Source organism: Salvelinus alpinus, chromosome 12 (assembly GCF_045679555.1).
Source record: "Salvelinus alpinus chromosome 12, SLU_Salpinus.1, whole genome shotgun sequence".
NCBI classification, from domain to species: domain Eukaryota; kingdom Metazoa; phylum Chordata; class Actinopteri; order Salmoniformes; family Salmonidae; genus Salvelinus; species Salvelinus alpinus.
In genome coordinates, this window is record NC_092097.1 from 14301259 (window position 1) to 14327670 (window position 26412).

Here is a 26412-nt window from a genome sequence, read left to right on the forward strand (position 1 = left end):
ACCTGTTCAAGATAGTAGTGTTCCAGAGAATTGGAAACTGATAGGCAATACTAGTCAGCAAACTGACAAATTCCTACATATGTGCAGATAGAGCCACAGAGCAACAGCCAAGTTGCCCTGACAGGGTTTTTCCTTAGCCAGCTCTATTCCTGCTGCTGTTGTTGTTTTCTTGGACATTGTCATAAGGCAGTCAGGTGTTGCCATAATTATTGTCATCCAAGCGATCTGAGATGAAATTACTTGTTTATGGTCACAGTCATGAGGGTTTTCCCGTTTTGAACTGGGTAATGTTGTTATAAAGTTGCTTTCTGGCAGTTGTCCCCTCTGTATGGTAATGGGTGGAGGTTTGCCTGCTTACATAACCACTGCTGATTTCTGATCACTATCAATGAATGACAGTGGTTTTGTCAACAAGATTCTCTTAACCACATGCGTTCCTTTTTACACTTTTGTTGTTTATTGGGAAGTTATTTTAAAGGGGTAGAAAATACTTCAGTTAACTTAATCTGATCTTTGTGCTTACTCTCGGGTCATGGTTACTGGTGGAATTCTATGAGTACTGTTTAATGTTAATGCACAGTTTTACTATAACATTTTCTGGTTTTCCTTTAACTTCTGTATACTGTATGTTCCATTATCTCAGACGGAGGGACTTCAATGAGTTGAGTCTCAACCTGGAAAGAATGCTGGTTATGTAAGAGGTTTTCAAACTGCCCCAGAATTCATGCGATAACTCCTGCCCGCCTCTGGTCTCCCCTCCCTCTTCCCTCTCACACCAAGCACACACTTCGTGCCACTCGGGTGCTCAAAAAGTAGGGCAGGATTTTCCACCTCTTCTTTACCTTCATTTTCCCCCTTGTTATCTGATGTAACAGTGTTTGGGCTGAGGCTCGTTTGCAGTGGCTCCCTCCCTTCAGCCACTCAGCTGATTGCAAGCCTTATGTAAGGAGGGAAAATGGGACTGGATAATAGCAGCTGGAAAAAGCAAAGTCCCATGCATGGAAGAAAAAGTTGTCAAATTAATGTGCAAAAAAATACATTTGTTTTATAGGTTTTGCAGTGCTAGACTATAAACATAAAGTCCTATACTTTCACTTGAAGAGTTTTGTTTTGGTGAAAAGTACTTGATGCTGAATTTGGTTAAAGCCACCTTTGTTTGAGTTGACAAACTTTCTGTGTTTGCTGTATGACTTTGTGTACAGTGCAGCCTGCCCTGCACAGTGCCAGTAGAGTTGTGCCCTTTGGGCAGAGAGCAGATGGTGTGAAAACAGGTGAGCACATGGAGGCACTCCAGGTTATTTCCTTGGCAGAGGGCTGAGGGTTATTTAACAGAGCTTCAGCAAGAGAGAGCCTCTGGGTGCATAGCAGACAGACAGACAGACGGAGAGACGTGGTCAAACTGCCAACAAACGGAACAACAAATATACCCGACCTTTGAGCTGTTTACTTTGTATTGCTTATAATGGGAAACAAGTAGATTATATGACAACATTATCATAATACCTCACTATGAATCCCTCTCACTACCACTTCCCATATAAACACAGAATGAACTCAAAAAAAACCCTCTTACATCCGCATTTACTTGTTCTTCTTGTCTGTCTCCAGAAATCTTTCTTCATGCGCCTGACGGGGGAAAACAAGTCAGAGATGTTCTTCAAGGTGTTCTATGAGAGGATGAAGCTGGCGCAGCAGGAGATCAAGGCCACTGTGACCGTCAACACCAGCGACCTGGGCAGCAAAAAGAAAGAAGAGGAGCCCCCGGACAAGGACACGTCCACCGCTAAAGGAAAGAAAGGTCAGGGTAGCAGGCCTGGTGTGAACAACATCCTGTTCCTGTCTACTGAGACAGTCAATCCAGTGAATTTACTGCACTCAGAACACGGCACAAATCATACATCAGTCATTCACAAACACATACAGCTGTTTCACACTGCAGTGCAAATTGGGGCCCAATGATGAAGCTCACGTTCTGTGACAGCTACAGCTCTGCTCCTGTGTGCAATGTGCAGTGAGACTCTCCCATGTCTTACTCTGTTGTACTCTGGTGCCCTTCGGTGTGTGTCTCTCTGAATTCTCCTGTTCCTCTCTCTACAGGGATGGAGGTGGCAGTGGTGTCTACGGTGGCGGTTGCCGTGGTGACGGAGGAGGTCAAGGAGCAACTGGTGGAGGCCTCCACGGTCACTAAGAAGGCGTTCACAAGGTACCGGCGTGAGGCCGAGGCCGAGGAGCACCTGGCTGCCGCTGAGGGTCAGGGCCCCAGCACTCCAGACGACCAGGAAGGGGAGATGAGTGTCATTATCACCATCATGCAGCCCATCCTGCGGCTCATGCAGCTGCTGTGTGAGAACCACAACAGGGAGCTGCAGGTTGGTCAGCCACACCACCAGGGGGCACTACTCTGGTTTACGTTACACAATTTAGTTATTAAAGGGGGGCTGTGATGGTTGCTCAGGCCCCATGGCACACTTACCGTTTCAGTGCTGGTAAATTTCCATCACCAGATCTTTATACAGAAATGAAACCATATGGTGAAAATAGACATCCGTTGGAACAACGTGATGCAACTGTTTCCATATCTGGTAGCACTTGGTCTGGTTTCACTATGAGGACGATTGTGTTTGGAAATGGGGACGTCCAATACCTCAGACTGACAGTGAACTTCCCCCACTAACATCCTCTGTGCAGTAAGGTCAAGGCGCCACATTATTGACAGATAGCTGGATGCTGAATCACCGTAGCTCGTCATCAGTTGTGTAGTTATATGGCCTGGCTGGATTGATCCTGAGCCAAACACACAGTGGGCTAAAATTATCAGGATTTAATGTCACTGACATGTTTAGACATCATTAGATAAACCAGCCATTGAATTAAACTCTTAGGAAGAAAGCAACCGTTAACAGGTAGCCTTTTTAACACAGCACATTAAACATTGATAATTGGTCATTTCTGATGATATTATACTCAAAAGCCAGTACTTTTGACTTTCAGTGGAATAAACCCATTTGTTCTTAGAGGGATCTAAGCTTATTGTTCATATTGCCAATGTTTAGAATGAACATATGTCGTGTGTAACTTTCCTCTCCAGAACTTCCTACGGTGTCAGAACAACAAGAACAACTATAATCTGGTGTGTGAGACACTGCAGTTCCTGGACTGTATCTGTGGCAGCACCACGGGAGGCCTGGGGCTACTGGGACTCTACATCAATGAGAAGAACGTAGGCCTCATCAACCAGACAGTAGAGAGCCTCACAGAGTACTGCCAGGGACCCTGCCATGAGAACCAGGTGGGCATACACACACACACACACACACACACACACACACACACACACACACACACACACACACACCGATTCTACCTAGATCAAAAGCTTTGTTTTATATGTGCACATGCAGTATCATGAAACGTTGCTGTCAAATGACCCAGTGTTTGCATATAACTGATGGTTATATTTCAGTAATTGCAAGGTTGGTCTTATTTGGCAGTGCTTTATTTGGCTTTTACATTCTCTTTACAAGCCCAGCTAGGTCCCAGTACACAGCTGCATGCTAAGATAAGGCTTTCCTTGCAGGATCATGTCAGACTAAACTAAACCCTTTTTGTAATATTGTTTTCTGGTAAATGTCACATCAGTCCCAGAGAGGAATGCAAAAAGTTTCCTGTCTGTTTCTCTGTCAGAACTGCATCGCCACTCATGAATGCAACGGTATCGACATCATCATCGCTCTGATCCTCAACGACATCAACCCCCTGGGCAAGAAGAGGATGGACCTGGTGCTGGAGCTTAAGGTATGGACACCCTGTCTTGTTTTGATAGTCATGTTGCACCCTGTTATGTTTTCCTTCATTATCCATTTGGCATATTTCTTTGTTTTGTATTTGTAATCAAGGTAATTAAGGTCATTTCAAGGTCATTTCTAATCAAGTAATTAAGGCAGTTACACAATTTTAAAAACATTACAATACATTTACAACAGATTTCACAACACATTAAGTGTGTGCCCCAAGCCTCTACTCTACTACCACATATCTCCAACACAAAATCCATGTGTGTGTGTATAGTGCGTATGTTATTGTGTGTGTGAATGCATGTGTCTGTTTGTGTTGCTTCACAGTCCCCGCTGTTCCATAAAGTGTATTTTTATCTGTTTTTTTAATCTAATTTTACTGTTTGCATGAGTTACTTGATGTGGAATAGAGTTCCATGTAGTCATGGCTATATGTAGTACTGTGCGCCTCCCATAGGCTGTTCTGGACTGTGAAGGGACCTCTGGTGGCATGTCTTGTGGGCTATGCATGGGTGTCCAAGCTGTGTGCCAGTAGTTCAGACAGACAGCTTGGTTCATTCAACATGTCAATACCTCTCACAAATACAAGTAGTGATGAAGTCAATCTCTCCTCCACTTTGAGCCAGGAGAGATTGACATGCATATTATTAATGTTCGTTTTCTGTGTACATCCAAGGGCCAGCTGTGCTGTCCTGTTCTGAGCCAATTGCAATTTTCCTATGTCCCTCTTTGTGGCACCTGACCACCTGACTGAACAGTAGTCCAGGTGCGACAAAACTAGGGCCTGAACGACCTGCCTTGTTGATAGTGCTGTTAAAAAGACAGAGTAGCGCTTTATAATGCACTGACTTCTCCCCATCTTAGCTGCTGTTGTATCAACATGTTTTGACCATGACAGTTTACAATCCAATGTTACCCCAAGCAGTTTAGTCACCTCAACTTGCTCAATTTCCACATTATTTTTTACAAGTTTTTGAAATATTTAGGACTAACTTATTTGTTGCCACCAATTCTGAAACTAACTGCAGCTCTTTGTTAAATGTTGCAGACGTGTCAGTCGCTGTAGTAGCTGACCTGTATAGTGTTCAGTCATCCGCATCCGCTTTACTCAAAGCCAGTGGCATGTCATTAATAAAGATTGAAAAAAGTAAGGGGCCTACACAGCTACCCTGGGGAATTCCTGATTCTACCTGGATTATTTTGGAGAGGCTTCTATTAAAGAACCCCCTCTGTGTTCTGTTAGACAGGTAACTCTTTATCCACAATATAGCATGGGGTATAAAACTATAACACATACGTTTTTACAGCAGCAGACTATAATTGATGTCAAAGCCGCACTGGTGTCTAACAAAACAGCTACTACAATCGTTTAATCATCAATTTCTCTCAGCCAATCATCAGGAATTTGTGTAAGTGCTGTGCTTGTTGAATGTCCTTCCCTATAAGCGTGCTTAAAGTCTGTTGTCAATTTGTTTACTGTAAAATAGCATTGTATCTGGTCAAACAACATTTTTCCCAAAGTTTACTAAGGGTTGGTAACGGGCTGATTGGTCGGCTATTTGAGCCAGTAAAGGGGGCATTACTATTCTTATGCAGCGGAATGACTTTTGCTTCCCTCCAGGCCTGAGGGCACACACTTTCTAGTAGGCTTAAATCTTTGTTTCAATGCATTTTTTAACCTTCAGCACTCATGACAACCTGAATGTTATCCATCCTCCTGATGTTCTGTCTCCCTTGCACCTCTCTCTTTCTGTTCCAGAATAATGCATCCAAGCTCCTCTTGGCCATCATGGAGAGTCGCCACGACAGTGAGAACGCAGAGAGGATACTATACAACATGAGGCCCAAAGAACTGGTGAGTGGCATATACAGTATTGGTTGCAAGAGGCACATGCAGCACAGCATGGCACAGAGGACAATATTAAGGCGAAGTTATCTGACGGTCTGGTTTGTGACGTTCATGTGCAGGTGGAGGTGATAAAAAAGGCCTACATGCAGGGGGAGGTGGAGCCGAATGAGCCTGCTGAGGAAGATGAAGATGGCGAGGAAGAGCATGCAGCCTCTCCACGAAACGTGGGCCATAACATCTACATCCTGGCTCATCAGGTACTGTAGATCACTTACTGGCTGCATGCAACTGTCCACCCCAATACAGTACCCCTGTAACAGCTACACAACCTATAGTCATAATTACATCAGAGCACTACCCTCCTTGCTTCCACCCTAACCCCCCTGAGGCACAATACAGCTCTATGCACGATTGTGTCTATTCATGTAGTTATGTGGGTGAACAACACCGACAGTTACAGTTCATTCGGAAAGTATTCAGACCCCTTGACATTCTCCACATTTTGTTACATTAGTCTTATTCTAAAATAGATTTTTTTTAAATGATCATCAATCTGCACAAAATATCCCATAATGACAAAGCAAAAACAGTTTTTCAGGCCAATTTTAGCAAATTATAAAAAATAAAAAACTGAAATATTACATTTGCATAAGTATTCAGATCCTTTACTCAGTACTTTGTTGAAGCACCTTTGGCAGCAATTACAGTCATCTTGGGTATGACGCTACAAGCTTGGAGTTTCTCCCATTCTTCTCTGCAGAGCCTCTCAAGCTCTGTCAGGTTGGATGGGGAGCGTTGCTGCACAGTTATTTTCAGGTCTCTCCAGAGATGTTCGATCAGGCTTAATTCCGGGCTCTGGCTGGGCCACTCAAGGACATTCAGAGACTTGTCCCAAAGCCACTCCTGCACTGTCTTGCCTGTGTGCTTAGGGTCGTTGTTCTGTTGGAAGGTGAACCTTCGACCCAGTCTGAGATCCTGAGCACTGTGGAGCAGGTTTTCATCAAGGATCTCTCTGTACGTTGCTCTGTTCATATTTCCCTCGATCCTGACTAGTCTCCCAGTCCCTGCCAATGAAAAACATCCCCACAGCATGATGCTGCCACCACCATGCTTCACCGTAGGGATGGTACCAAGATTCCTCCAGATGTGACTCTTGGCATTCAGGCCAAAGAGTTCAAACTTGGTTTCATCAGACCAGGGAATCTTGTTTCTCATGGTCTGAGAGTCCTTTAGGTACATTTTGGCAAACTCCAAGCGGGCTGTCATGTGCCTTTTACTGGCCAATCTACCATAAAGGCCTGATTGGTAGAGTGCTGCAAAGATGGTTGTCCTTCTGGAAGGTTCTCCCATCTCAACAGAGGAACTCTAGAGCTCAGTCAAAGTGACCATCGGGTTCTTGTTCATCTCCTTAACCAAGGCCCTTCTCCCCCGATTGCTCAGTTTGGCTGGGTGGCCAGCTCTAGGAAGAGTATTTTATAATGTTTTACCCCTTTTTCTTCACAATTTCGTGATATCCAATTGGTAGTTATAGTCTTGTCCCATCGCTGCAACTCCCCTACGGACTCGTCATAGGCGAAGGTCAAGAGCCATGCGTCCTCCGAAACACGACCCTGCCAAGCCGCACTGCTTCTTGACACACTGCCTGCTTAACCTGGAAGCCAGCCACACCAATGTGTCGGAGGAAACACCGTCTAGCTGGTGACCGAAGTCAGCTTGCAGGCGCCCGGCTCGCCACAAGGAGTCGCTAGAATCGCGATGGGACAAGGAAATCCCGGCCAGCCAAACCCTCCCCTAACCCGGACGACGCTGGACCAATTGTGCGTCGCCTCATGGGTCTTCCAATCATGGCCGGCTGTGACACAGCCTTTGATCGAACCCGGTCTGTAGTGACGCCTCAAGCCCTGCAATGCAATGCCTTAGACCGCTGCGCCACTCGGGAGGCCACCTATAGGAAGAGTCTTGGTAGTTCCAAACTTCTTCCATTTAAGAATGATGGACGCCACAGTGTATTTAATCAATTTTATAATAAGGCTGGAATGTAACAAAATGTGGAGAAAGGGACGGGGTCTGAATACTTTCCAAAAGCACTGTATGTAGGTGAAAATGTTTATGCCAAGGCATGATGCCCTGCAGGCTAGTGGGTGAACACTGAGCAGAGTCTACATCCTGTACTTGGAGCACAAAGACAAACCGTGCCATGTACTGTCAGACACTGCAGTGATCTGAAATCAGTGTTAGTCACCTGTCCCCACACCTAGCACATTCCATGCCACCTGCCAGATAAAATGAAGAAAAATAGACACAAAAACATGAAGTTGGTGACTTAGAAAACCCTGATCGTCAATTTTGACTTATGTCTGTACAATGAATATTCACAACTATAATGTGGTACATCACCTGACGACATTGGTACATTCATACAATGTTGTTCCAGTTGGCCCGCCACAACAAGGAGCTGCAGGCCTTGTTGAAGACCTATGGGGAGGGGGATGAAGCCCTGGAGTTCTATGCCAAGCACACAGCTCAGATTGAGGTCAGTCATTTTAGTCTGATTCAGGAGAGTCAGCCATTGTGGCTCTGGCACTGCCGGTGTCCTCTCCCTGCACTGAAAAGTTCAATTTTGTCCACTGTGTTTTTACTTTGTCATTTTCTGTTCCCCTGTGTTCACTATGGTGGATTGCAACATGTATTTTGTCATAAATATGTTTTGACTTTTTATTACCCTACTCATGTGACAGTCATGTTATTTTTCTTGGCCTGCTTTTCACACTGTTAGTATTTTGTTAGCATATGAAAATGACTAGCAGCTTTGGTATGTTTGCACCTGTTCCACTGTGTGCTCAGCAAGGGGAAAGAATGCTGTCTGTTGACAATGCAGAAAACCTCAAACGTGGAAGAGCTTATCAAATTAGTGTAAGGTGTTGCACAGTGCTTTTATACACACAGCCACTTATACACACTCTCTACTTCTCTTCTGGTGTATAACATTACTGTTTCTAAAAAATGTCTTAGCCATTTTGCAAGGGGAAGAATAGGAACCAACATGCCACTATCTAACCATAAAGTTTGGGGCCTACCTAGTCCAGGACCTAAAGTTGCCCGTCCCCCCCTGAGAGAGAATGTCTGTGACAGGCAGCGTTGGCTGCATGTGGTTGTGTCCAGATTGTGCGGCTGGATCGCACCATGGAGCAGATAGTCTTCCCTGTGCCAAACATCTGTGAGTTTCTCACCAACGAGTCCAAGCTGCGGGTGTACTACACCACGGAGCGCGATGAGCAGGGCAGCAAGATCAACGACTTCTTCCTGCGCTCCGAGGACCTCTTCAACGAGATGAACTGGCAGAAGAAGCTGCGAGGTACTCAAGAGCCAACCACTGGTAACGCAAACACGGTTCCCTGTGCGTCCCTTTCCCTACCTCTCTATACTAGGTACCTGCTTTACATGCCCTCAGCCCTCGCTGACCCCTACAGGCCCTTCAGGAGACCCCCCAGGCTGGGTCGGGTTCTCCCTGCGTGGGCCAGAGACCCACACTGAATCCTGGATGGAAGGGAGGGGAGAGGGCATGTAAAGGTTGTATGTTAAGTTAGAGCACCTAACATAAAGTGGATAAAGGCTAAGATATTTACAGTGTAAGGTTGGAGTGAAATGTTTACATGACAGAGGGAGAATTGTTGAGAATGTGGGTGTGGCTTTCTGCAACGTCTCATAAAGAATTAGGAAATGCTTGATTGACTCCTGTTCACCCCCACACATACCACTGTTTTCACAAGCAGCTACTGTACTGTACTTTTGTTTATGTTCCCAGCCCATACATTCACATATAGTTACTTATGATGGGTTGTTGTTTATGTCAGGTGAGAATTCATCTTTCTTATCACAGAAACACACGCACACAATCAGATGGGATATATTTGGATTGTTTACTACACTGAGTACATGCCATGGCCCTGTCTCATAGGGAGTGAATAGATAGAGGCTGAGTTGCTCTGAGAATAGGGTGTAATGGGATTGTAGGTCAGTCTGGGTGGGTCTCGACCAGGGAGAGTCAGTCCAGGATCCAGCAGACCATCAGACACAACTGCTGACCCCAGGCCCACAAGGGTTCAGGCAGCACAGACTGAGAGAAATCAGGTAGTCCCCTGTCATGAGCCATCTATAGGACTGCTGGAGAGTGTGGTGGAGGACAGGACCAGATTAGGCCTACTTGATGAATGGGAACCAGATGCCATGAGAGGGACTGGGGGAGAGACTGATTCAATAGATTGGGAGAATAATTTTTTTTTTGTGAAGGTAGAGAGTTAGACACTTAGAGATTAAGATTAGCGTTCTCAGAATCTGTTTGCAAACAGTATAACACCCTAAGCCTCATGGGAGGTTCAAAAAATGAAGAAAAAAAACAGTCCTACAATAACTCATGGTGTGATTGTTGATGCCCTCATCTCAAGTCCACCCACAAAACATCCCCCATGTTACACATTCAGTAGGGCGTCTCCCTATTGACACACAGTTCCTGATTCTTCCACCCCCCCTCTCAGGCTGTGATCGCTGTATGACTGCACTCTTTGTTTCCTCAATGGGAGCGTGTTTCTGCCTGCCTGTCTGTCACTCTGTGAGCCCTGTACTGTTTATAAAAGTCCCCACCCTCAGTTCCTCTTTTCAAATGAAGAAGCTGCCTCCAAAATAGCAGCGGCCGCGTAACCGTCCGACCCCCTGATCAAAGACCATGTGGGCAGAAGGCGAGGCGAGCGTTGCTTATGTTGGCCGGGGAAGGGATTGGCTGTTATGAGTGTCCAAGTTGGATGTTCAAATCCATGGATCAAGTACTGAACACACTCCAAAATCACCCCATAGGATTTATGTACACTAAATAAGCCTGCTAATTGGCTTAGCCCCCTTTCCATTATTTAAATTATGTTTTTGCTTTGTTGTTTAGTGTGTATTTGAACCTTGCAAATTGCCTATCTCACCCTACCCTTATCTATTTAAAAATAAAACGATTGTGAACCTAGAATTAACCTTCAGTTTGGATACATTTTTATTTTATTTCACCTTTATTTAACCAGGTAGGCTAGTTGAGAACAAGTTCTCATTTACAACTGCGACCTGGCCAAGATAAAGCAAAGCAGTTCGACACATGAAACAACACAGAGTTACACATGGAATAAACAAACATACAGTAGAAAAGTCTATATACAGTGTGTGCAAATTAGGTAAGATAAGGGAGGTAAGGGCAATAAATAGGCCATGGTGGCGAAGTAATTACAATATAGCAAATAAACACTGGAATGGCAGATGTGCAGAAGATAAATGTGCAAGTAGAGATACTGGGGTGCAAAGGAGCAAGATGAATAAATACAGTATGGGGATTAGGTAGTTGGATGGGCTATTTACAGATGGGCTACGTACAGGTGCAGTGAGCTGCTCTGACAGCTGGTGCTTAAAGCTATTGAGGGAGATATGTGTCTCCAGCTTCAGTGATTTTTGCAGTTCGTTCCAGTCATTGGCAGCAGAGAACTGGAAGTAAAGGCGGCCAAAGGAGGAATTGGCTTTGGGGGTGACCAGTGAGATATACCTGCTGAAGCGCGTGCTACGAGTGGGTGCTGCTATCGTGACCAGTGAGCTGAGATAAGGCGGGGCATTACCTAGCAGAGACTTGTAGATGACCTGGAGCCAGTGGGTTTGGCGACGAGTATGAAGCGAGGGCCAGCCAACGAGAGCATACAGGTCGCAGTGGTGGGTAGCATATGGGGCTTTGGTGACAAAACAGATGGCACTGTGATAGACTGCATCCAATTTGTTGAGTAGAGTGTTGGAGACTATTTTGTAAATGACATCGCCAAAGTCGAGGATCTGTAGGATGGTCAGTTTTACGAGGGTATGTTTGGCAGCATGAGTGAAGGATGCTTTGTTGTGAAATAGGAAGCTGATTCTAGATTTCATTTTGGATTGGAGATGCTTAATGTGAGTCTGGAAGGAGAGTTTAGAGTCTAACCAGACACCTAGGTATTTGTAGTTGTCCACATATTCTAAGTCAGAACCGTCCAGAGTAGTGATGCTGGACGGGCGGGCAGGTGCGGGCAGCGATCGGTTGAAGAGCATGCATTTAGTTTTACTTGCATTTAAGAGCAGTTGTTGGCCACGGAAGGAGAGTTATATGGCATTGAAGCTCGTCTGGAGGTTAGTTAACACAGTGTCCAAAGAAGGGCCAGAAGTATACAGAATGGTGTCGTCTGCGTAGAGGTGGATCAGAGAATCACCAGCAGCAAGAGCGACATCATTGATGTATACAGAGAAGAGAGTCGGCCCGAGAATTGAACCCTGTGGCACCCCCATAGAGACTGCCAGAGGTCCCGACAACAGGCCCTCCGATTTGACACACTGAACTCTATCAGAGAAGTAGTTGCTGAACCAGGCGAAGCAATCATTTGAGAAACCAAGGCTGTTGAGTCTGCCGATAAGAATGTGGTGATTGACAGAGTCAAAAGCCCTGGCCAGGTCAATGAATACAGCTGCACAGTATTGTCTCTTATCGATGGCAGTTAAGATATATTTTAGGACCTTGAGCGTGGCTGAGGTGCACCCATGACCAGGTCTGAAACCAGATTGCATAGCAGAGAAGGTACGGTGGGATTCGAAATGGTCGGTAATCTGTTTGTTAACTTGGCTTTCGAATACCTTAGAAAGGCAGGGTAGGATAGATATAGGTCTGTAGCAGTTTGGGTCTAGAGTGTCTCCATGTTTGAAGAAGGGGATGACCACGGCTGTTTTCCAATCTTTGGGAATCTCAGACGACACGAAAGAGAGGTTGAACAGGCTAGTAATAGGGGTTGCAACAATTTCGGCAGATAATTTTAGAATGAGCGGGTCCAGATTTTCTAGCCCAGCTGATTTGTAGGGGTCCAGATTTTGCAACTCTTTCAGAACATCAGCTATTTGGGTGAAGGAGAAATGGGGGAGGCTTGGGCGAGTTGCTGTGGGGGGTGCAGGGCTGTTGACCGGGGTAGGGGTAGCCAGGTGGAAAGCCTGGCAAGCCTTAGAAAAATGCTTATTGAAATTCTCAATTATAGTGGATTTATCGGTGGTGACAGTGTTTCCTAGCCTCAGTGCAGTGGGCAGCTGGGAGGAGGTGCTCTTATTCTCCATGGACTTTACAGTGTCCCAGAACTTTTTTGAGTTTGTGCTACAGGACTGTCTGTGTATATTGGTTCCTAACTTCCCTGAAAAGTTGCATATCACGGGGGCTATTCAATGCTAATGCAGAACGCCACAGGATGTTTTTGTGCTGGTCAATGGCAGTCAGGTCTGGAGAGAACCAAGGGCTATATCTATTCCTGGTAAAAAAAAAAAATTATGGGGCATGCTTATTTAAGAGGGTGAGGAAGGCACTTTTGAAGAATAACCAGGCATCCTCAATTGATGGGATGAGGTCAATATCTTTCCTGGATACCCGGGCCAGGTCGATTAGAAAGGCCTACTCGCTGAAGTGTTTTTGGGAGCGTTTGACAGTGATGAGGGGTGGTCGTTTGACCGCAGACCCATTACGGATGCAGGCAATGAGGCAGTGATCGCTGAGATCTTGGTTGAAAACAGCAGAGGTGTATTTGGATGGCAAGTTGGTTAGGATGATATCTATGAGGGTGCCCATGTTTACGGCTTTGGGGTTGTACCTGGTAGATTCATTGAAAATTTGTGTGAGATTGAGGGCATCAAACTTAGATTGTAGGATGGCCGGGGTGTTAAGCATGTCCCAGTTTAGGTCACCTAGCAGCACGAGCTCTGAAGATAGATGGGGGGTAATCAGTTCACATATGGTGTCCAGAGCACAGCTGGGGGCAGAGGGTGGTCTATAGCAAGCGGCAACAGTGAGAGACTTGTTTCTGGAAAGGTGGATTTTTAAAAGTAGAAGCTCGAATTGTTTGGGTACAGACCTGGATACTAAGACATAACTCTGCAGGCTATCTTTGCAGTAGATTGCAACACTGCCCCCTTTGGCAGTTCTATCTTGTCGGAAAATGTTATAGTTAGGGATGGAAATTTCAGGGGTTTTGGTGGCCTTCCTAAACCAGGATTCAGACACGGCTAGGACATCAGGGTTGGCAGAGTGTGCTAAAGCAGTGAATAAAACAAACTTAGGAAGGAGGCTTCTAATGTTAACATGCATGAAACCAAGGCTTTTACAGTTACAGAAGTCAACAAATGAGAGCACCTGGGGAATAGGAGTGGAGCTAGGCACTGCAGGGCCTGGATTAACCTCTACATCACCAGAGGAACAGAGGAGAAGTAGGATAAGGGTACGGCTAAAGGCTATAGGAACTGGTCGTCTAGTACGTCCGGAACAGAGAGTAAAAGGAGCAGGTTTCTGGGAGCGATAGAATAGATTCAAGGCATAATGTACAGACAAAGGTATGGTAGGATGTGAGTACAGTGGAGGTAGGCCTAAGCATTGAGTGATGATGAGAGAGATATATTGTCTCTAGAAACATCCTTTAAACAAGGTGATGTCATTGCATGTGTGGGAGGTGGAACTAAAGGGTTGGCTAAGGTATACTGAGCAGGGCTAGAGGCTCTACAGTGAAATAAGACAATAATCACTAACCAGAACAGCAATGGACAAGGCATATTGACATTAAGGAGAGGCATGCGTAGCCGAGTGATCATAAGGGTCCAGTGAGTAGTGAGGCTGGTTGGAGACACGGCGATTCAGACAGCTAGCGGGCCGGGGCTAGCAAGCTAGCAGAAGGGCCTCAGAGGGACGACGCGACGGGGGAAGTCTGTCCGCGGCTAGCAGGCTAAAGACATTAAAATGGAAACACTGCTCTGGTGTGTATTAGCTCATGTAACCATTGTATGTGGTACTATCATCATCACGCTTTGATTATTTGAATCAACTCTCTAGTGCAAGGGCAAAACCAAAATGTGCACCCCTTGGGGTCCCCAGGACTGAGTTTGAGAAATGCTGCCCTACTGGGTTGAATGCTTCAGCTGACACAAAAAAGGCAAGCACTTCAGTGAAGTGAAGACGTGCCACTGGGGTGTATTATTTGCTGCGAGAAAAACTGATAAGTGAATCACCCAATCACCCATGATGTTTGGGTACCAGCTAACAGTAACCTTCCTACAACTGTAACCAAATACAAAATTGCCCCCCCCCCCTTTCAATAATGTCATACTAGACATAATTCTAACCCCTAGTGGTATGTCTTATATTTGAGATTTAGCTCTAGATGCAATTGTGATTTTTGAAGGGATACTTCAGGATTTTCCCCAGAGTCAGATAAACTTGTAGATAAAATGTTTGCCTCTGTGCCCAGTATGAAGGAAGTTGTAGGTAGTTTTGTGAGCAAATGCTAACTAATGTTAGCGCAATGACTGGAAGTTCTATGGGTATCTACTAATAGATATTATAGACTTCCAGTCATAGCACTAACATTTGGTTAGCAGTTGTGTTAGCGCTAGTTAGCAACTTCTTTAAAACTGCATACAGGGACATAAAAATGGTATCCTTGAGTTCATCTGACTCCTGAAGTATCCCTTTAAGAACCTCTGCATTGTGCATAGTAATATTAATAATGTATTACATTTATAAAGTGCTTTTCATTATACAGAATGATCTCAATGTGCGTAAGAGGACAATCCTCCAATGAATGCTCTGTCAATTGTGTTTACGCACTATAGATACTGTACGTGTATGTGCATCTCCTGTGATGTGTTCTGTGAATCTTGTCTACGTTTGGCGAGTGCAGCAGTATTGTGATGGTGGTGTAGTTGTAGTAGTGAATGCACTGCGATGTTTTCTGGTGTAGAGGTGGTCCTAATGACTATGTATTGACTGTGTGTGTTGGCCCTCTTCGTCCCTTCTCCAGCCCAGCCCATTCTATACTGGTGCTCTCGTAATATGTCCTTCTGGAGCAGCATCTCCTTCAACCTGGCCGTGCTCATGAACCTGCTGGTGGCCTTCTTCTACCCTCTGGAAGGAATCCGCGGAGGTCAGTGAGTTCTCTCCTCCTTCTCCCCTACCTTCCCTCTCGCTCAGCTAAATAGTCTGCAGGGTATCTGTGCCAAACGATGGCTGATCTCTGTATGTGTTCTCTGTTTAATTCTACAAGTGTGACTGTTACCAAACAGGATATTGAAGCAAATGACAACAGACCATTAAAGCAAGGGAACTACATTACAACGCACATTACACACAAACTCAAGTTGTTTGGGAAGGTGAATGGAGCATAAACTGGGTCACCACTGTTTTCAAACTGTTCTCTGAAAATATTGTGATTTCACTTTGCCATACTGTACATTTCAACAGTAATTTATGCTTATTTAGTCATGCTCAAGATGACTTAGCTAACCGTTTGAAGCAAGCTGTGTTTGTAAAGCTATATTATGAGTGCATCAAGGTTATGTGGCTACCTATTCCACACAATGTCTTTGAGATAATTATTTGGATATTTAAAACAATTCCTTTCATACATTTATGAAGGTAACCTTTACCTCTGATCTGTGATGCAAGGCTGGATTCCTGTCTCATGCCTGTGGTTCTGGTGTTACTGGCATCACTTATTAATGTCAGGTCCTCTGAATCAGGCCCTGACCTGATTATTGATATGGGGTTTGACCTAAACGCACACACGCACACACACATTAAATTAATTAACCTGTCACCAGACTCCTGTCTTCACTCTGATGCTGACGAGTCTTCAGTCAGGATCCATTGTATCTGTCTCTCAAGTTTCACGTTTTATTGTCACATGCACAGAATACAGCAGGTGCTAGCTAGCCAACTACGGCTAACTTACAGTCACGTCAAACAGTGCAGCCAGAATAACAACAGTAGCTGCATTTGGCTGTTTTCTAGTGACATTTATTTGGATACATCCATAACAATGAGCTAATGAGGCACGATTTCGCCTGGCATAGAAAATGTGCTCTCTCGTTAGGACACTGTTGTTCTGAGGAGCTAGCCAACAACACAGCTAACACAATAACTTCAAACTGAAGCTGGAAAGACTGCAAACTAGCTACACTTCATTTTGTTTTACCTTTTTTCAATTGACATTTCTTTGTGTATATCCATAAAATTATGCTGATTTAATGATTTCGACTGGCTGAGAAAGGCTGCCTACCTCTATCTCTCGTACCGACCACTACACGTTCATTACTAGGGGACAGTTGGAGATCGAATTTGAATATTGAAACAATGTTGCAAATGTCGGAGAGACAGACAGTAAGGTTTAATACATCTCTGCTGTTAAAAACTAAATGTTAGTCTAAAGGAAATGTGAGATAGTGTCTAGATGCTTTTTATAGTGGAGATCACGTTTATAACTTCCCTGCTTGGGCTGATGAGAAAGTTGATTGCGCAGTCAGATGGAACAGAGTAAATAGGCATTTTAATGTCATAGATTTAGCCGGTGGTATCTTGTGGAATAGACACCGGCTGGAACAAGGAGACGAGGAGAAAGGACATGAGAAGTATGCAATTGAGATCTTACCATCTTATAGGATCAGTGCATTTCACTGTGCCCCAGACTGTGAAATTTGACATTTCCTTATGAACATATGGTCAGGCAAGAGCATAGCCACTCATTAGGCTTAGGTGTTGAACATGGCATAATTGAGCTGCTCTAGTGGTTGGTCCAGGCGGGGCTTCGAATTGATTTCAAGCTTTTAAATCCTGTATTTTACCTTCACTGTATGCCAGTGTGCAGGGGGAAACTGTTGCCCCTGTGCAATGTCAAGGACTGAATAAACAGGATTTATTTAGTCATTTTAGAGACATTTTCACATAACTGCCTTTTCTCTCCAGCTCTCTCTCTCTCTCCATCTCTCCCTCTTCATGCCTGACCGCAGTGTTAGTCTGTGGTGATGTGTAAAGCACAGCCCCGGTCATTAAGGCCTTTATTGTTCCAGGGCAGAGTTGCCGAGAGAAGACCCACATTGTGACTCGCATAAACTTTACATTGTTCTGTCTGGGGTCAAGCGGCGCAGTCCCTTTTGTTTTGAACTTCCTCAGAGAAAGAGAGAGAGAGAGCGAGAGAGAGAGAAGCGAAAACGCTTTTAGCTTTGAGCTAGAATACATTCATGTGGTTTCCAGTGTCTTCAAAGAGATTAGCATCAGACTGTAGGGTTCAGCTCAGGACATCAGCGAGGGGGGAAATTATGTCGGCTTAACATAACTTAACTTTTGTGGGCTCCCGAGTGGCGCAGCGGTCTAAGGCACTGCATTTCAGTGCTAGAGGGATCACTACAGACCCTGGTTCGATTCCAGGCTGTTTCACAACCGGCCGTGTTTGGGAGTCCCATAGGGTGGCGCACAATTGGCCCAGCGTCGTCCGGGTTAGGGTCTGGCCGGGGTAGGCCATCATTGTAAATAAGAATTTGTTCTTAACTGACTTGCCTAGTTAAAAAAAGGTTAAAAAATATATATTAACGATGTAGCCAGCCATCATGTGCATAAAAGCTCGGCTCTCAAATCATTATTACTCAATAGTAAATCTTAAACGCATATACAATTAATTGGTCCATAATAATGTCTCTCCGGATGTATGCCAGCTCTGATGCTGCTCGTTGTTAATGTTCAAACCAGCTGCTTGTAAAAGAGAAGTGAACTTCAGTGGCCTGGTAGACTTTTACGACTTAAAACAAAGCTGGTTTCTCTAAAGGTCCTGTGCATTTACAGTAGTGAGCCTTGCCCAGAGCTCAGCTGATGCACTCTCCTATAAAACAAGTCAGAAAAAGCAGAGCAGTCAATCCATAGTGCGCTGCTTGTCCCAGTCTGCTCAAGACTTCCCACGGAAGTGTTTGTCTGGAGAGGACCTGGTTGAGCTCTATGCTTCGTACCTCTCCACTCTTCCGGAGTTGGGTCAGTGTGGCATGGCTGGCATAGCAGCTGCCTGTTAGGAGGGAGAGTACTTTGGCCTAACTTAGCCATGTTAACAGATGAAAATCCTCTCTTTTGACCACGTGTCCACTCTGAGAATCTGCTTTGAAGTCTGTTCCCACAGACCTGCCTGTTTGGCCTTTCAAGATATCAGACAATGTGTGTAAAGGAGTTGAGCAGTGGCTGCATCCTGCTCTCATCCTGCTTTACTGGGGTAGTGGAATCTTTTGGACTTTTTGGAGAGAAAGGAATGGGGTTTGGAGAGGAGGCCTGTGACGTCCATTCCTCCCTCCGTGGTGGCGGAGTCTAGTTCCCTGGCGTGCTGTCAGCCGGCAGGCCTGGGATCCCTCCCAGACCATCCCTCCTGAATTTCTCAGGAGCCAGGGGTATTTTTAGCGGACACAGTTATGTAACGAGCACCTGTCATGTGATCTCTCCACGGAGAGGAGAAGAGAGGGGCACGGACAGGGAGGGAGTGTGAGGAAGCTCAAAACTCTCTGGCTGGGGCCTGAAAGTGAGTACGGCAAAGACGGCTGACCTCGTTTTCAGCTTAACACACACACACACACACATGCATACATGTGTACACACACACAAACACACACACACACACAAACACACATACATACATACATACATACATACATACATACATACATACATACATACATACATACATACATACATACATACATACATACATACATACATACATACATACATACATACATACATACATACATACAATTCTCCGACTGACTTTGTCCTTGTGTTGAACAGAGCTGGGACTAAGCCACCAAGTTAGTGCCAGGTAAGCTCATTATGAAGCTTCACTGAGCCACAACGTTCTGATGTCACACTTTCCGTATTATGTAACTGTTAGTATTGTAACGTTTTAGAGCTCTGCCTCATCTCCCTGGGGAGATGAATGTGTCTGAACATGTCCAACAGGTGAAATTACTGCAGAGGGATATCCCTCACTGGAGGCCAAGAACATATTATTGTTTGCCTGTTAATACTATCATTACAGCAGTTGGATGAGCAAGTGCTTGTAGTGTTGACTGCTTTTTTCTTTTGATTCAACATTCAATGTAAACAGATCTTTAACTGGATCTACTTTTAAAAGTGATGTAATTTACAATAAACCTATGTGTTACTGTAGGTATATTCCAAGTAGGCATCTTACATGGACAACACTATCCACGTCCCATCCCTCCCTCCTTTTTAACCCTACTCTTGCCTTTATCCTCTCCCACCTCCTCTCGCCAGGTACCCTGGATGGTCACCTGTCAGCTCTGCTGTGGATCGCCATGCTGGTGTCCCTGGCCATCGTCATCATCCTGCCTCAGCCCCACGGCGTCCGGGTCCTCATCGCCTCAACCATCCTCCGCCTCATCTTCTCTGTGGGCCTGGAGCCAACCCTCTTCCTCCTAGGGGCCTTCAACGTAAGTGTGTCTGCAAGTGTGTGTGCCTCTGTGACTGGATGGGTTTCTGGTCAGTGGGTCCTTGCCCTTGCCTGCCACGTTACAGTAGCCTCTGTGCCCTCAAACGCCCCGCCCAGTGTCCTCACCTCACCCGTATGTGAGGTGAGGTGTGTAGTGCGTCACTGTGGGATTCCACAGAGCTGTGGCACTCTTGTCAACTAGTCCAACTAAACACTAAATGACATGTCTTCTAATGAATAAATACCTGTTGGATAGATGCATGACTCATGCTTTTACACAACATATTTTTAAGTCACTGATGTCAACTTTACTGTGTTCAAGTCTACCTCTTGTTGACCTGTATCTATGCCAGTCTCTCTAAGTTGGTTGTGTTTGTCTGCTATGCCTGGTTGTTTCTGAATATCTCTACTTTGTTTTTGCATACCAGTATTTACCTTTTAAATTAACCTGGCAAAGTTGTTGCTCAATCCCTCCATGTTTTCCACTGTTCCTCAGGTGGGCAATAAGATGATCTTCTTGATGAGTTTCGTGGGGAACAGAGGGACGTTCACGCGGGGCTACAAGGCCATGATCATGGATGTAGAGTTCCTCTACCACCTCCTCTACCTGATCATCTGTAGTCTGGGCGTCTTCGTCCATGTCTTCTTCTACAGTCTGCTTGTAAGAACTGGACTCACTCACTCACTCAATCACTAAGCCCCCCTGCTTCCCACTAAGCTGTGTTTTTCTCTTGTCTCTCCTGCAGCTCTTTGACCTGGTGTACAGGGAGGAGACGCTGCTGAATGTGATCAAGAGTGTAACCCGTAATGGCCGCTCCATCCTGCTGACAGCCGTGCTGGCTCTCATCCTGGTCTACCTCTTCTCCATCGTGGGCTACATCTTCTTCCAGGATGACTTTCTCCTTAACATTGACAGGATACCTAATAAAACACTTGGTAAGGTCAAAGAGCAGGCGCTCCCTATGTCACTTAAAGTTCCCAAACAGAATGGCTTCCTCAGTCTATCCTCCCCACCCTGATTGTCACATTTAAAACTTGCACCAGGTTTCCTGCTATAAATTAAGTCTGTAAGGCCTAATATGGTCCCTCGTTTGCAATAGACAATACTGAGCCAAAAAAGGCACAACAGTTTCTCCTGACCCTATGTTTTCCTGTTTGGCAGAGAGTGGAGCCAGTATGGTGGGAGAGTTCCTATCAGCAGAAGTGTGTCGGAAGGACAGTGGGGAGAACTGCTCCACGGAAGCTGTTGTGGATGGTATGTGCTCAAGAGAAAGGGAAATGTGTGTGCGCGGGCTTCTGCATCCTCACAGACCCCTAAGTCTACCCTCCTCCAGAGGAGAAGCTTCCCATAGTTCCACTGAGCCGTAAATGTGTGCGGCCGGGCAGTCATGAGATTAGGCCTGGTTTAGGGAGGGGCATGAGTACTTGAGTACTCGAATGACATCAAAACTCCATCTTTAACCAGAAATCTTTTTTCTTTTCAAATACTGTAGAACTATTTGTCAAATGTATTTCATAACTCTTGTCAAAGTTAAATGTGTTACATTGAGATAGAGCGGGGTTAACTATCACATTATAACTTCTTTATTTAAAATTGAAAAATATAAATGGCAAATGCTTCTGATTGGCTGTGGGGGGGCTGTTTCAAGCTCATAGCGAGAAGTGGGCACTATCAGCATGGCCGCCAAATGGTGTGAGGTTTCGAAGTATTTTGATCAAACTGATGAAATTTGACCCATGTGCAATGCAAACTATGCAATATCAAGCTCTCCTATCACAGCACAACTAGCTCCGTGAGATATCATATGCACAAAGAAACGTTGAAAGAAGGGGGCCAAGCAGCAGAAATCTTGCATCACTTCTTTTGCCACTGCAAAGCGCCACTGTGATCCCTTACTTAAACTACCTTTTATGTAGTCCTTTTGATTCAAGCTAGCGGCACGGCTGAGGCTACTGCCTTTTTGAAGATTGTGTTCCACGGTGTAATATAAACAGTTGATATTACGTTTTCAATAAATGTATCTTAAATTGCACCCTTTTTTTTGTCAATATATGTGAGAACATTTTGCAATTAGGATTTGTTATCTGTAATGGTTATGATAAATTAGGCATTGTTGCGCACAGTTGGCATATAGATAAATGGCAGGTAGCCTAGCGGTTAGGAGTGCTGGGCCAGTATCCAAAAGGTTTCTGTTTCGAATCCCTGAGCCTACTAGGTGAAACATCTGTCTGTGCCCTTGAGCAAGACACCTAACCCTGGGCTAGGGGAAGCACACAGGGACTTAGGCCATGCCGTGTGTGTCTGCTGCTGGAGGACCAGGATCCAGAGGAAGGGGAGAAGAGGTCAGGGGTTAATTGCCATCAGGCACAGGGCAGGTTGACGGGTTCGCTCTGAGAGGGCGCAGGGGGCAGCTTGTTGGGATCCAGGCATTCTAATGGACTTCTTTAGAAGAATCTCCCAAATCAAAGACGACCTACATGCTGCCTTAATGTGCTCAGACAACCTTGTATGAACCTTGTCAGGCTCTGGGGAGTCTGGGTTCAAACCTCATGGAGGCCACCGCCACCATCACCACCATCCAAATTAATGATGCTTGTCTGGTGACTTGTTGTTTTGTGAGAACAGTTTGGAAGGGTCAGATCGGTATTGTCTGTGGTTCCTGTGCTGGGATGAGACAGGCAGTGGAAGTTTCTTTTGAGTGAGATGTTTTGTTTGCACAACATTTTCCAAATTGACTAGTTATTGTTTTCTCCTCAAGGCAGAATTTGCTATGAGGTCTTGTATATGAGAAATGTGGATTTGAGTTAGAGGATGTGGATTAAAAGGGTTTGTGGATTTGTTGTGGATATACTATGTGCAATACATGTCCCTGATGTCCCTCTGTAGCTGCCATAGCCACCCAGCCGTCGGCGGTAGTGATCGAGGACAAGGAGCGGTCATGTGACTCTCTGCTCATGTGTATTGTCACTGTCTTGAGTCACGGCCTGAGGAGTGGAGGTGGTGTGGGGGACGTCCTGCGGAAGCCATCCAAAGAGGTACGCAAATGCCCATGTTGAACACAACACCTAAGGCTGGTACAATTATCTTATAATTGTGTTACTGACAATTATGGACAATAACCGTGAACTAAAAATAATAATTGTCCTATTACATTCATTTTAGGAGAAGTGGGGATTCAACTTTATATTGAAGTGGATATACCAGTTTACCCAGTTTATTTTTACACGAAGTGGGTAAAGTTGGTAATTGTTTTACGAGCAGAACGGCACGGTCGGGAGGAGAAGCTTAATTTCAAAAACTTCCAAGCGGTAAAAAAACATTCGTTTTTGAGACAGGGGTGTCACCAAAGCTGCGTTGTATTCGTAACTTGTTTTCAAAGATGCATTACAAGTTCAAAACATTTTTCAACAAAAATGACACACATGACAATAACCGTGACCATTTGCATGACAAGTAATCGTTACCCAAAATTCCATAATCGTCACAGCCCTAACAACACCAAACCATTTACATGTCCCACAGTTCCAGACTTGGGAAGAAACAAATACATTTTAGCTTCACTACAATCTCAATTATTGGGACAACTTTGCTGCAGTCGTGTTTCTTAGTTGACTATTTGTAATATTCAGATGTGTGTTATCAAACGTTTTTTTCTGTCTTCTGTGTCTTTGGTAGGAGCCTCTATTTGCTGGCAGGGTGATCTACGACCTGCTCTTCTTCTTCCTGGTCATCATCATCGTCCTCAACCTCATCTTCGGAGTCATCATCGACACCTTTGCCGACCTCAGGAGTGAAAAGCAAAAAAAAGAGGAAGTCCTGAAGACGACCTGCTTTATCTGCGGTGAGTGGCCCTACCTGGACCTGGCTTGGCTCTTCTGGCCTGTGTCCAATGCTAGTGATCAGTGGGCTGACGCTCGGCCTGAGACTGTCTGCTAAGCTATCATGGTGGTAGCTACCATTTTGAGCTTGGGTTGGAATGACTAGTGGTTGTGGTCTGAAGAGTCGGAAGCAGTGCTATTTCAGAACAAGGTTTGCAGTGCAGCGAGCGTTGGAGGAAGATGAACAGACATTGCACATGAGTGGTCTCAACCTGCACTTTAAGTCTGTCTGAGGCTGTTAATGTTGCATGCCTCACAGCTGGCCTGTGGCAGAATGGGGGCTGTTTTGCTCAGCTCAGCAGTGTAAACAACAGAACGCCTTCTCTTCCCAGAACCAGAATGGTTAGTCATGGCTGATGCGTAGGAGTAACTTCCTCCTGTTGCCAATGCAGATTCTTGACCATGTTGGTGTGCTGTGCAATGCAATGGCAATGTACTGGATCACATCACCATACACAAGCTATTACTGTAGCCTTAGTTACTGTAGCCTATCCATTTTAAAACATTTTCCATTCCATGTTAGATATTGCAAGCATGATTGTAACTGGTTGGTGTTACTATAGTTTGATTCCAAGCCAGCGGGAGCAGAACATATATTTTTATATCTCTTAACAAGCTTTTTACATTTGCATCACAAACCATTTTGGGGGGGAAATCATTATGAAATTAGCCATCTTAGGCCCTTTTTAGACCTATACATACAGTGGGGCAAAAAAGTATTTAGTCAGACACCAATTGTGCAAGTTCTCCCACTTAAAAAGATGAGAGAGGCCTGTAAATTTCATCATAGGTACACTCCAACTACGACAGACAAAATGAGGGTAAAAATCCAGAAAATCACATTGTAGGATTTTTAATGAATTTATTTGCAAATTATGGTGGAAATAAGTATTTGGTCACCTACAAACAAGCAAGATTTCTGGCTCTCACAGACCTGTAACTTCTTCTTTAAGAGGCTCCTCTGTCCTCCACTCGTTACCTGTATTAATGGCACCTGTTTGAACTTGTTATCAGTATAAAAGACACCTGTCCACAACCTCAAACAGTCACACTCCAAACTCCACTATGGCCAAGACCAAAGAGCTGTCAAAGGACACCAGAAACAAAATTGTAGACCTGCACCAGGCTGGGAAGACTGAATCTGCAATAGATAAGCAGCTTGGTTTGAAGAAATCAACTGTGGGAGCAATTATTAGGAAATGGAAGACATACAAGACCACTGATAATCTCCCTCGATCTGGGGCTCCACGCAAGATCTCACCCCGTGGAGTCAAAATGATCACAAGAACGGTGAGCAAAAATCCCAGAACCACACGGGGGGACCTAGTGAATGACCTGCAGAGAGCTGGGACCAAAGTAACAAAGCCTACCATCAGTAACACACTACGCCGCCAGGGACTCAAATCCTGCAGTGCCAGACGTGTCCCCCTGCTTAAGCCAGTACATGTCCAGGCCCGTCTGAAGTTTGCTAGAGAGCATTTGGATGATCCAGAAGAAGATTGGGAGAATGTCATATGGTCAGATGAAACCAAAATATAACTTTTTGGTAAAAACTCAACTCGTCGTGTTTGGAGGACAAAGAATGCTGAGTTGCATCCAAAGAACACCATACCTACTGTGAAGCATGGGGGTGGAAACATCATGCTTTGGAGCTGTTTTTCTGCAAAAGGACCAGGACGACTGATCCGTGTAAAGGACAGAATGAATGGGGCCATGTATCGTGAGATTTTGAGTGAAAACCTCCTTCCATCAGCAAGGACATTGAAGATGAAACGTGGCTGGGTCTTTCAGCATGACAATGATCCCAAACACACCGCCCGGGCAACGAAGGAGTGGCTTCGTAAGAAGCATTTCAAGGTCCTGGAGTGGCCTAGCCAGTCTCCAGATCTCAAACCCATAGAAAATCTTTGGAGGGTGTTGAAAGTCCGTGTTGCCCAGCAACAGCCCTTAAAACATCACTGCTCTAGAGGAGATCTGCATGGTGGAATGGGCCAAAATACCAGCAACAGTGTGTGAAAACCTTGTGAAGACTTACAGAAAACGTTTGACCTCTGTCATTGCCAACAAAGGGTATATAACAAAGTATTGAGATAAACTTTTGTTATTGACCAAATACTTATTTTCCACCATAATTTGCAAATAAATTCATAAAAAATCCTACAATGTGATTTTCTGGATTTTCTTTTCTCATTTTGTCTGTCATAGTTGAAGTGTACCTATGATGAAAATTACAGGCCTCTCTCATCTTTTTAAGTGGGAGAACTTGCACAATTGGTGGCTGACTAAATACTTTTTTGCCCCACTGTACATGCCTCCTGTAAGACCCTTGTATCTGTGAACTGTACATGATACAGACATAAAACATCTTGGTACATTATACTCCTCATAGTGTTCTATCAAATATGGAGTATGTCTAGATTCTGAAATACAAATATTCACATTCAATTATTCAACATAAAAAATATGAATCTCTCTACCCTTTTTGATTTAGCTTATTTTTAGACATATTGTTTGTAACAATATACTCTTCAAACAAGTCAAATTTCCAGAGTGGTACTTTTATTATATG

At 44.7% G+C, this 26412-nt stretch overlaps 1 protein-coding gene across 10 annotated transcripts in view; it reads left to right on the forward strand.

Moving 5' to 3' along the window:
- The window catches only part of LOC139535577 (inositol 1,4,5-trisphosphate-gated calcium channel ITPR1-like), a 141890-nt gene that overhangs the window by 94946 nt on the left and 20532 nt on the right, over positions 1 to 26412 (forward strand). For 7 of the 10 annotated variants that reach the window (XM_071335118.1, XM_071335124.1, XM_071335122.1 and 4 more), the window contains 15 exons: positions 1609 to 1798; positions 2098 to 2369; positions 3089 to 3289; positions 3685 to 3795; positions 5554 to 5649; positions 5763 to 5900; positions 8078 to 8176; positions 8806 to 9040; positions 15507 to 15629; positions 19790 to 19965; positions 20461 to 20625; positions 20711 to 20900; positions 21127 to 21219; positions 22852 to 23000; positions 23641 to 23806. In XM_071335118.1, the coding sequence (XP_071191219.1) occupies positions 1609 to 1798; positions 2098 to 2369; positions 3089 to 3289; positions 3685 to 3795; positions 5554 to 5649; positions 5763 to 5900; positions 8078 to 8176; positions 8806 to 9040; positions 15507 to 15629; positions 19790 to 19965; positions 20461 to 20625; positions 20711 to 20900; positions 21127 to 21219; positions 22852 to 23000; positions 23641 to 23806 (2404 nt within the window). The remainder of the gene's footprint in view (positions 1 to 1608; positions 1799 to 2097; positions 2370 to 3088; positions 3290 to 3684; positions 3796 to 5553; positions 5650 to 5762; positions 5901 to 8077; positions 8177 to 8805; positions 9041 to 15506; positions 15630 to 19789; positions 19966 to 20460; positions 20626 to 20710; positions 20901 to 21126; positions 21220 to 22851; positions 23001 to 23640; positions 23807 to 26412) is intronic. The other 3 variants (XM_071335123.1, XM_071335127.1, XM_071335128.1) reach the window with 1 other exon arrangement.